At 42.1% G+C, this 12,166-nt stretch overlaps 1 protein-coding gene across 2 annotated transcripts; it reads left to right on the top strand.

The window, feature by feature from the left end:
• The first annotated feature begins 2,245 nt into the window (after positions 1-2,245).
• Tlr6 (toll like receptor 6) lies at positions 2,246-10,834 on the top strand. Of its 2 annotated transcripts, XM_027390732.2 has the most exons (4): positions 2,251-2,329; positions 3,822-4,080; positions 5,969-6,094; positions 6,590-10,834. In XM_027390732.2, exons 2-4 carry the CDS (start codon positions 4,057-4,059, stop codon positions 9,038-9,040), a joined length of 2,601 nt encoding a protein of 866 aa, XP_027246533.1. In that variant the 5' UTR covers positions 2,251-2,329; positions 3,822-4,056; the 3' UTR covers positions 9,041-10,834. The 2 variants fall into 2 exon arrangements, with proteins under 2 accessions (XP_027246534.1, XP_027246533.1); XM_027390733.2 differs by lacking the exons at positions 3,822-4,080; positions 5,969-6,094 and having other exon boundaries at positions 2,246-2,329.
• The last annotated feature ends 1,332 nt before the right edge of the window (positions 10,835-12,166 follow it).

The raw sequence follows: 12,166 nt of genomic DNA, 5'->3' as shown, positions 1-12,166 counted from the left end.
TGGATAGGGTGGCACATGCTTACAGTGTCAACACTGGGGAGCTGAGACAGGAGGACTGCAAATTTGAAGCCCACCTGTGAGATGCTATCTCAAAAATATGACATATGTATATGGTATTTTTTAAGGAAAAGGGGACATAAGAAGGTCAGTGGAAATCTTAGTTCTGCTGGAAGACAAGAATTCTGAGAAAAGCATTATATGTGTTTCAGAATATGTATGCAATCCTGGTATTAATCTCCCGTGGCCGACATAATAAATTACCCTCAGGCATGTGGCTTAATACAACAGCAATTTGTTCTTCTTAAAGTCCCAGAAGTTGGAAAGTTGGAAATGAAGGCAGAGTGTTTCTCCCTCCAGCCTCTGGCATTCATCGGCTCTGAACATCGCTCTCTGAGGCAGATGGTTGTCTGTCCATGCCTCCTTCTGTGACGTGGAACGTGGCTCACTGTGATGCTGAGCACACAGTCTTGGGGATGCCTACCCCTGACCATCCATTTCCTAGCTGCTCCTGAGCCAGTGGTAGGTAGGGGTGATGAAAGTATTTCTCTCCCAACACCTTAATGAGATTTAGCGGGCACTTGGAAAGTGCTCAGAGTAAAGCTGGCGGGAAGACAAACCCTGTCATGTGGGCCAGGCCATGGTTCTGTAGCTTGCTTTGCCTCATTTGGTCACAACGTCCTATGATCTTTCTACTTCCCCATTTTAAAATGTGGCTTTCACGGACTCAAATCCCCTTACTCTCCTGGCTTCTGTTTTGTGTCGGTCACCATTCCAGCCACTTGGTATTCATTATCATCCCTGAAAACCACAATTCTGACCATTCTGTAGATAAAAAACAATCTCAGCGAGGTTACACAACTTGTCCAAAGCCTCACAGTTCGCAAGTAGCCAAGGAGGAACTCAGCCCGATGTGTTCTCGTCTTGCTCGTTTCATGGTCATGTGGTTTCTTCCATGTTACATGAACTTGACTGGTTTTACCTTCCCCATTAAAGGCATTTCTTAGAATTGTGACAGCCTCAGTAAGAAAAGTGCCTACTTTCCCAAATATCAACATTATTATGCGATACAGTTGAGACATGGGTCATGTGACCAATCTTCAGTGGTGTGTGCATGTGTGCCTGCGTAGATGTGTGTGTGTGTGTGTGTGTGTGTGTGTGTGTGCATGCGTGCACACAAGTTTGTGTGTGTACATCTGTATCGTGTGTTTTCTTAAGAAGTCGGCCCAGTGTTGCTGCAATGCCTCCCTGTCTCACTGGCTTCTCTCCCCTCTGCCTATGTCCCCTCTCTCTGTATCTCCCTAATACCTGCTGCTCATTGGCCACCAGCCTTGCCCCCCTCACTCCCTACTGAGCCTTCCAGTTCTGAGAAGACTTCCTCTTATGTTTGGTGAGGAAGGATGAACAGTAAGAGGTTGCTCTTCCCTTCCTCCTGAAAGTAGAATTAATTTCTACTCATGCTCAACACTGGCCAATGTAGTCTTAACCTGTTTTGTAATGATGAGAGAATGGCAGCCAGTGAGATCAATTAGAGGATGTCATTTAGTCCACTTATTCAGTTCTTTGCAAAAGCTAAACAAGTGAGAAGGCTCAGTACAGGGACACCTGCTTGAAAGGGGCTGGCTAGCCCTTCATTCTCTTTGCCTTTCAGCCTTGTTGGAAGTATTCCCAAATTCTAAATGGTCTTTAGAAAACTAATTTCTAAGCTGGTCTAGAAGGATCCCAGGATTGCTTGCTCTTCCAGGATTAAAAATTAGAATACCAATAGTATCAAATGTTTGTCAGACTGTGAAGTCGGGCTAAATGTGTATCAACCACAAAAAAAATTGACTTTCCAAAAAGCAAACCATGAACTTAAGCTTATTTTATTTTTAAAGGATCTCCATCAGTCCCAAGACTCTTAAACCATGCTTGAATGACCCTGGTGATTTGTGTGTGTGTGTGTGTGTGTGTGTGTGTGTGTGTGTGTGTGTGAAGAATTGTTGTAGCAGAGAACCTAGTCTCATAACTTTCTGTCCTGTAGCGATTAAAAATTCATCTGAAAACGCAAAAAGAGGCAAAACTTACCGCAAATAAATATTTCTAGTAATTCCCAAATGTTCATAATCTGCTTGCTTATATGAATCTCAGGAGTTAGTTACACGTTGATTTAGATGGCAGCTCTGCTTTGGAATGATTTTATTCGTGGGGTAATTCCACCGAGGTCCAAGAGATGGCGCCAAACCACTCACGTACTGCTCGCTGTCCCCGGGGCTAAGACTGGGCTTGGTCAAGCACTTATTTTTTTCAGAGCACTTTAGAGGTTACTTTCTCTTCGGAGAAGAAAGTCTTGGTAAGTAAGAAGGCTTTTCTGAACTTTTCAAATTGTTGTGCTGACGTTTCAAACGAGAAAGAAAATGGTAACGGCAGTATAGGGAATAGGTAATCTGTCTTAGAAATTTTTGCAAAACAATTCTCTGTGGTTGGTGTTTTAAAGTGTGGCTGTCCTTTGAACTACCTAAGATAAATAGTGTGACTTAATAGACAGGAAACAGCTAGCCTTTCAGCAGTAGCCAAGGAAGCGAGCAGACTCGTGTGACTCTGTAATTTTTTTCCTCCTGGTTTGGGCTGTTTTCTTCTCTCACGAAGTTTGTAGTCATTTGTGGTGGTGGCACACTATGCTGGATGTATGGAAACAGTGCTTCGTTTCCCAGTCACGTGGTACTATAGTCTTTAATTGGTCTGTACTCTCACTAATTTGTGAGCATTTTGGAGGAAAGACTAAGTCAGTCACTCCTATGTGATTTCATACGCCCAGCACTAGTTTCTACTGTGCCCGTTGTCCATAGAGGACTCTGAGCAAATATTGAAGTGGTGGAAGTGACTGAGATCCGATTTCCAAACTCTGTACTCTTCCTCCACCCAAAGTGTGACAAAGCCAGGTTTCTCTTGCGTTTGTGTTAGCTTCATGACAAAACTCTAGCTCGCCCTTGCTTGCAGTTATTAGCCGCCCTTCCCCTTTTCGTAGCTTTAACTTTCACAGACTCCCTCTACCCGCCCACCTTTTTTTGGTTTTGAAATAGGAATTGTGTTGACTGTTCGTTTTTTCTTCACTTTTTGTTTGATGTGTTAAACTTTTACTCTTGTTCTCTTATACTTCCTTTAAAGAAACACAGACTCTTGAATTTTCCAGGGACATCTTCCTTTTGCCCCACCTCCTCAACTAGGTGTACAGGGAAGTTTGGCGCTGCTTCTCAGAATGGATACCCTAAGAGGTTTCGAGCATCCCCCCAGGACTCATATGTATCCTTGTGGCCACAAGGCAGCTGAATGACAGTCCACTGAATAAGACACATGAGCTGTCAGAGGAATTTGTAGGATGGAACCTCATCCATGAATATCAGTTCTCTACTATCCTTTTGAAGAGGCTGGCCCTCTTTCTGGTGCATTAATTCTATAAATAATACAAGCACACTTGTTTACATATTAATTTTATTTGGGGTATATTTCAAGTGGATTTTAAATGTTTCTAATTTATTAGTTCCTTGGGAATTTCAGACAATGTGATTTGATTGTATTCACCCCCAGCTCCTTCCTGCTCCACGCTTCATCCCAACCCACCCACTTTAGAGTCCTCTTTTTTCCCTAAACCTATCAAGTACGATTTGTGCTATCCATACACTCTTAGGTATGTGACTTTCTGCTACTGGATGTGTCAGACCTACTGAGGGCTCCACCCTGGAAGAAAACTGACTCTCCATCCCCCAGCAACTGTTTTAGACTCTCCCCTCTTTCTGAGGGCATATAATATGAATATCATTCCTGTTTTTTTCTTCTGTTTTCAGGGTGTTGGCTTCTCTTGGGGCTTGAGTTTGACTCCTTGCTACCCTGGAGCTTGTCCTCCGCAGTTTCACGAGTCTTATTGCACATTCCAAGTGTGTTTAGGGATCCCAGTGACAGTGCTTACTACTCTGTTTTGATGGAGATGATGGGTCAACCTAGTCTGTTCTGTTGCTGCTGTGATAAATCATTGCCAACTCAGTGCCTCACAACAAGGAACATTTATGTTTCTCCAGATCCATGAAGGAGTCTGAGGCAAGTCTGGTAGGTCTACAATCAAGGCATCAGTGAGGCTGAATTCTTCCTGTAGACCGTTGAGGAGCAAACAATTCATTTGTCACTTCCAGTTTCTAGAAGCTGCCTGTATTCATGGCCTTCCCTATGGTTTAAATATTGATCTAGAGATTTCACATACTAGAAATCACCAAAGTCATATGTGAATAACATGTAGAGGCAGGGTCTTCAGCAGAGCCCTTATGAATGCTGAAGGAATCCATCAACCTATTTGTGGATTAATACATTAGTGAGATGTAAAGGGAGCGGCTTTGCGACAGAGCCCCCCCCCCCATCTTGTGTACCTGCTTCCGTATCTAACTTGGGTAATCTTTTCCACATTACTCATTATCACTGATATGTACATCGATGTCTGTGATCTAACATGATGCATATGAGGCCTTCTAGGTTCCGAAAAAAATAGTTATTGCTGACATACTTTAGCCTCACACACCTTCTAGATTCTTCCATGTGCTTTTTCTTTTCTTCCTGAAACATGCTATCCCTACATAGCCAAGGCTGGCCTAAAACCCTCAACCCCCTTGACTGGGCTTCTCAAGGGCAAATATTACCCTACCTAATGGTGGCTGGCTTCTCCCGTGTTTTGACATAGTTTGCTTTTTTCTCCCATTTTGTGTTAGATGTAGGAACTTCAAAGTTTCTGATTGTCATGTGCTGAATCTCATTTCCTTCAGTTTGTAGCTTCTAGGCTAATAGTTGTTGGAGAAATACATACTCCTTCTCATGAAGCATGGTCAAAAGATCAGATACAGAGACTAAAAATAAATCTCTGGCATTAAAGGAACAAGTGAAATGAACCTCTGCTAGGATCCGAGTTTTTCTGTTTCCCTGAGATGTGTGCTGCCACCAGATTGTCAACATGATAGTATCACAATGGGTAGGTCAGGGGGCAGCTGTGAGAATTATGTTGTTTGTGGAGACTTCTTTAACTCCAAAGGTTAGTACACAGTCTCTTGCTGGCTTCTGTCCCCTCTGTGACTCAGACATTTTTCTGTGCAATTCAGAGCCTGAATGGTATGGGCTCTTGAGTGTGTATCTGTGTTGATGCCTTTGTGCCTTTTCCTGCCTCATCCCCTCTTCCTATCTCTTCTTGATGTCTATCTATCTATCTATCCATATATATTATATATATATATATATATATATATATATATATACACACACACATTTCACACATTACACACACACACACACACACACACACACACACACACACATATATATATATATATATATATATATATATATATATATATATATGACCCAGAAACTGATATTGGGGTTCAAACTTCAAGCTGAAGAACAGAAAAGCAAAGTAGCAGGTCACTAGCTCTTACCACTACCTCAGGCTGAAAGGGCTGATCCTGCTGCCTCTCCTCATTGTGGCTGGGAAATGAATGCTTCCTACTGAGACCATGCTTCAGTCTTATATACTTTCCTAATGCTGGGATTAAAGGTGTGAGCTATAATTCTCTTTTACACTGATTCACTCTTGTGTTGATCTGGGTGGCCTTCGACTCACTCACAGAGATCCATCTATCTCTTAATCTAGAGTCCTAGGATTAAAGGTGTGTACTACCACCTCCTGCTTTTGCCTGTAATGATAACTCTTACCAACAGCTGCCTGAGTTCTGCCACTGCTTCAGGGCCCCCAAATAACAGATAGAGACTTATATTAGGTACAATGCTTTTGGCCAATGACTAGGATTTCTTATTTGCTAACTCTGTCTTAATTATCAACCATAACTACTAATCTATATATTTTATAAAGACTTATCTTATCCAGGACACCTGCAGCAGGAATCCTCTCTTCCTGGGATCATATGGCGATGATTCTCCTCTTTATTACATTTCCCAGAATCCTCCTCGACTCCTAGCCTCACCGATCTTACTTCCCTGTTGGCCAACAGTGCTTTATTTATCAACCAATAAAACAAACATATATACAGAAGGACTTCCCCATCATCTGGCTGCTGGAATTAAGGTGTGTGTTACCACTGTCTGATTTCTATAAGCTTGATGCTGACTTTGCTTTTCTGAATTATCAGGAAAGCTTTAATAAATTATATATATATATATATATATATATATATATATATATATATATATCCCTTCTTCCTTTCTCTTACTTCTCTGGCCTTTTGGTTTGTATATGCTCTGTTACCTCTGGCTCAGGGGGCTGCATATTTGTCTTCAAATTTTGTTTTTTTGACAAACACCACCCAGGAGGTTGCTCCAGCCCTGAGAAAGTTCTGCGTGTGAAACAAAATCCTTTTGGAAGCCCCCAGACTAGTCAAAACACATAACCACGGTACTTTGATTAAAAGTTCATATAGTCTTCTGTAACTGTAGACTGAGAAAATAACAGATAAACCCATGGGATAGTGATAAGTGCTAGAGTGGATGAAAAAAGCACTTAAAATCCTGGGAAATGGAAGCTTAAAAGCCATTACCTAATCTTTATTTACCTTATTTCTAGAGCTTGAACTCAAGTAAAAATGCTGTGAAAATGGTACTGACCCCTTGGTATACCTGTTGCAACATGATCCGAGACAGAGAACCCATTGTGGGAAGTTTTCATGTTCTTTGCATCCTGGCCTTGATAGTTGGAAGCCTGGTCCAGTTCTCCGATGAACTCGAGTCTGCAGTAGACTATTCAAACAGGAACCTTACTCATGTCCCCAAAGATCTGCCACCAAGAACAAAAGCCTTAAATCTGTCTCAAAACTCTATCCAAGAGCTTCAGATGTCTGATGTCAGCATCCTGCCAGAGTTGAGGGCCCTGAGGCTCTCCCATAACAGTATCCAAAGACTTGATTTCGGTGTCTTCAAGTTCAACCATGAGTTAGAATACCTGGATGTCTCCCACAATCACTTGCAAAACATCTCTTGCTGTCCTGTGGTGAGCTTGAAGCATTTAGACCTCTCATTCAATGACTTTGATGTGTTGCCTGTATACAAGGAGTTTGGCAACTTGACGAAGCTGAGTTTCTTGGGGTTAAGCGCTACAAAGTTCAGACATCTGGATCTGCTCCCAATCGCTCACTTGCACCTAAGCTACATTCTTCTGGGATTAGTGGGTTATCATGTAAAAGACAACGAGACAGAAAGTCTTCAGGTTCTGAATACCAAGGCTCTCCATTTGGTCTTTCATCCAAATAGCTTGTTCTCTGTGCAAGTGAACATATCTGTGAATGCTTTGGGATGTTTACAACTGAGTAATATTAAATTGAATAATGAAAGCTGTCAAACGTTAATTACATTTTTATTAGAACTCACCAGAGGTCCAACCTTATTAAATTTGACTCTCTACCATGTGGAAACAACCTGGAAGTGCTTGGTTGAACTTTTCCAATTCCTTTGGCTGAGGCCGGTAGAGTACCTCAACATTTACAACTTAACGATAACTGAAAGCATCCAGTATGAAAATTTTAATTACTCCAAGACAGCACTGAAGGCATTGACAATAGAGCACATTACAAACCAGGTTTTTATCTTTTCAAAGGAGGCATTGTACTCTGTGTTTGTGAAGATGAACATTAGGATGCTGACCATCGCAGACACACCTTTTATCCATATGCTCTGCCCTCCAGACCCAAGCACGTTTGTGTTTCTGAACTTTACCCAGAATGTTTTCACGGACAGTGTTTTCCAAGGCTGCTCCACCTTAAAGGGACTGCAGACACTTATCTTACAAAAAAATGGCTTGAAGAACCTTTTCAAGGTAGCTCTCATGACTAAAAATATGACCTCTCTGGAAACTTTGGATGTTAGTTTGAATTCCTTGGTCTCTCATGCATATGAGGGAATATGCTCTTGGTCTGAGAGTATATTGGTATTAAATTTGTCTTCAAATGTACTTACTGGCTCTGTCTTCAGATGCTTGCCTCCCAAGGTCAAGGTTCTTGACCTTCACAACAACAGAATAAAAAGCATTCCTCAAAAAGTCACTAAACTAGAAGCTCTACAGAAACTCAATGTTGCATCCAATTCTTTAATGGACCTTCCTGGATGTGGGGCCTTCAGCAGCCTTTCTGTGCTGGTCATCGAGCATAATTCAGTTTCCCATCCCTCAGCAGGTTTCTTCCAGAGCTGTCAGAAGATCAGGTCCATAACTGCGGGGAACAACCCATTCCAATGTACATGTGAGCTGAGAGAATTTGTCAAAAACTTAGGCCAAGTATCAGGAGAAGTGGTAGAGGGCTGGCCAGATTCTTACACATGTGACTCCCCAGAAAGTGTTAAGGGGACCCCACTGCAGGACTTCCATATGTCTCCATTGTCCTGTGATACTGTCCTGCTGATTGTCACCATCGGGGCCACTTTGCTGGTGCTGGCTGTCATTGTGGCTTTCCTCTGCTGCTGCTTTGATCTGCCCTGGTATCTAAGGATGATGTGTCAGTGGACACAGACCCGGCACAGGGCCAGGAAAATCCCCATAAAAGAACTCCAGAGGAATCTCCAGTTCCATGCTTTTGTCTCATACAGTGAGCATGATTCTGCCTGGGTGAAGAATGAATTACTACCAAACCTAGAGAAAGATGACATACGGGTTTGCCTCCACGAGAGGCATTTTATCCCTGGCAAGAGCATCGTGGAGAATATCATACATTTCATCGAGAAGAGCTACAAATCCATCTTTGTGTTGTCTCCCCACTTCATCCAGAGTGAGTGGTGCCATTATGAACTCTACTTTGCCCACCACAATCTCTTCCACAAAGGATCCGATAACTTAATCCTGATCTTGCTGGAACCCATTCCGCAGAACAACATTCCCAGTAGGTACCACAAGCTTCGGGCTCTCATGGCACGGAGGACTTATTTGGAATGGCCTACAGAGAAGAGCAAACATGGACTCTTTTGGGCCAACCTTAGAGCTTCTTTTATTACAAAGTTAGCATTAGTCGATGAGGAGGATGTGAAAACTTGAAGCTTGCATTTCCAACTTAGTAAGCTGTCAACTTGAACTCTGATGAGCATTGTGGTTTTAGGTACCTATCTGGAGGTACTTCTGCTATGGTGTCCTAGTTTGGGTTCTGTGACTGTGATAAGCAACATGACCAAAAGCATCTTGTGTGAGAGAAAGGGTTTCTTTTGGCTTATGGTTGCAGTATATCATGAAGGGAAGTCAGGGAAGGAACTCAAAGTGGGAGTCTAGAGGCAGGAATTGAAGCAGAGGCCGTGGAAGAGTGCTGCTTTCAGCCTTGCTCTCTGCATCTTGTTCAGTGTGCTTTCTTGTAGCACTGAGGACCACCTACCCAGGGGTGACACTGCCCACAATGCTCTGGACCCTCCCACACCAATATGAATTAGGAAAATGCCCCATAAGCTTGCCTGCAGTCTGATTGAGACATTTTCTCAGTTGAAGTTCTTTCTTCCCCAATGTGACCCTTAGCTTGTGTCAAGTGACAAAACAAAACAAAAAACTAACACATATGTGTTGGAGATAAAATATCCCCAAAGGTTTGTGCTTGAAGGCCTTGAGGAAAAATCTGATGGTGCTATTTCTAGGTAGTTTATGAAGGTACTAACTACATCAATGGGCTTAATCAATTCTGAGTTCACTGCTGATTGGACAATTAGGATGGGGCCCTAACTGTAGGAAGTAGGTCATTAGGGACATGGCTTTAAAGGCTATATTTTCTTCATGACTTGTTTTTCTTATTGTTCTTAAGTCAGCGTCTCACCTTATGTAGTTCAGATAGTCCTTGAGTTCAGTGTGACCCTTGTGCCTCAGCCTCCCAAGCTCTGGCATTATAGGATGAACTACCACAAGCTTAGGAGTGTGCTCTCTCTGTCTCCCCAACTCCCTACTCTCTGTTTCCTCATCACCATATGTGAACAACCCCTCATCACATGCCCCCACTGCCATGATACTCTGCATGGCCTCAGGTCCCAAAGCCAGAGGCTCAGATGAACCTGGACTGAAGCCATGAGCACTTTCTCCTTTGTTTACATGAGGTCTTCAGTCACAGTGGCACAAAGCTGATAGACACAGCTTCTATCTCTTTCATGTCTTTGACAGAAGAGTTGGTGAAGGTCTTGATGCCACTGAGCTTTGGGATGAGGTTGAGGGATGGGTGTGGCACACATTCTGTTAGACAGAGGCAGCTCAGTCTCATCTGGCTTAGCTATCTGCTCTCATGTTGACACTGTCCTTTTTAAGTAAATACTCCATCATTCATAGAGAGGTCCCTCTTCCTCCTCCTTTCCCAGATGGATTCAGTATGAGAACACACACAAGAAAGAGGGCAATAGTATAGTCAGTCCTCAAAGAGTCCTATAGCTCTTTGCTGGCCTTCAGCTGAGCTTTACCTTCCTGTGTGTGTGTGTGTGTGTGTGTGTGTGTGTGTGTATAGGTAGATTGGTAAAAGTTTATTAACAACAGTTTGTCAGTAGGCATAAAGACCTGACGCATGTTCACAGGTTTAGAGGGGGGGGGAACATCTCCACTGATGCTACAAAATTGTGGTGGGGTTATTGTTGACTTGATTTTTTTTCTTTTCACTTCTTTTTATGTTCTGATTTTTCTTAGTAAATGTTTTATTTGGATAATAAAAGATTGAAATTATTAAGGACTTTTGAGAAAAACATAGTTATAAATATTTGATTTTGTTGTAAGAAAGAACTTTTGAAATATCAAAGTAGTAGGGCATATGCCTTTAATCCTGTCCTTGGAAAGTAGAAGACAGATCAACCAACCTGGTCTACACAGTAAGACCCTGTCTCAAAGACAAATAAATAAAATTCCAATGGCACACTGAAGCTAGGACCACAGCAACTCTTTATACATAAAAACATTTAATTAGGGTTGGATTACAGTTTCAAAGGCTTAGTCCATTGTCTTCATGGCAGGAAGCATGGATGCACACAGGCAGACACAGTGCTGGGGAAGTAGTCAAGAGTTCTACATCTGGATCAGCAGGCAGCAGGAAGAGAGAGTGACATTGGGTCTAGCTTGGGCATCTGAAACTTCAAAGACTGCCTCCAATGACACACTTCCTCTACCAAAAACCACACTTACTCCAACAAGGCCACACCTCCTAATAGTGCCAATCCATATGGGCCTATAGGGTCCATTTTCATTCAAACCACCATGCCAGCTTGTTTAGACTAATAATAGCCAACTGCTAAATATCCATCAATTCTGCAGCCAGATCAGCTGGTAGCCAGAAATTAGCTGTGGAGGGAACACTGGCATCCCAAGTATCAACAAATGCTACAAACAAGACTCTTAAGTTCATCAGCACCCAGGTGGATGGCAGCAATAACCAAGGAAATATATTGACATAAAATATACAGATTCACTGTTTCAAAAACATCATGAAGTTGAAAGATGAGCAGGGAGTGAAATGTCTGCACAGAGTTGGAAGGACCAATGTCAGTAACATAAAAGAGAATGTACATTAAGGTGTTAAACTGTGATCCCAATATGGAAACAGTAATATTCCATGATCAAATAACTCACTAAAGAGGTACAAATTGCCACTAAACATGAAAAATCTCAATGTTATAATAAAGTGAAAAAGAAACAATTAGGAAATATTGTTCTACATCACCGAAGGTGATAGAATCTGTCCATACTTACAAACATATTTAAGAGTGGACAGCAGAGGCCCCGGGTATGCCATTTTCAGTTTTGTGATCACAGGTGCTGATGTGTTAATGGGTTATAACTGCTTTTAGGTGTGTTTCCAGGTCTTGTATGCCTGATGCCATTGCTGTTATAGCAGGGTGGTGTTTTTTTTTTTCCCCCTTTTGAAGTGGTACTGGAGATCATGCCTCCATGCATGAGCTACTTAATTAGAAGATGCTCAGATGAAACCAGGAATTATCCAAACAAGCAGATACAAAAACTACAACACAGGGACACAAGTAGGATGGAAAAGCCAAGCAACACAACCCTCCAAAGATCAGGAAACAAAAGATCTATTATGAAATACAAAGATACTGAAATAGTATAGCCCCTGGTGAACTGATCATGTTCCAATGAAATACCACACATCCAAGAGTATTTGAGCAGCACAAATTGGTCTTGAAGAATCTTTTTTTAAGG

Source organism: Cricetulus griseus (assembly GCF_003668045.3).
Source record: "Cricetulus griseus strain 17A/GY chromosome 1 unlocalized genomic scaffold, alternate assembly CriGri-PICRH-1.0 chr1_1, whole genome shotgun sequence".
Classification (NCBI taxonomy): Eukaryota; Metazoa; Chordata; class Mammalia; order Rodentia; family Cricetidae; genus Cricetulus; species Cricetulus griseus.
Note: the sequence above shows the minus strand (reverse complement) of the source record. Positions and strands in the feature narration are given on the sequence as shown.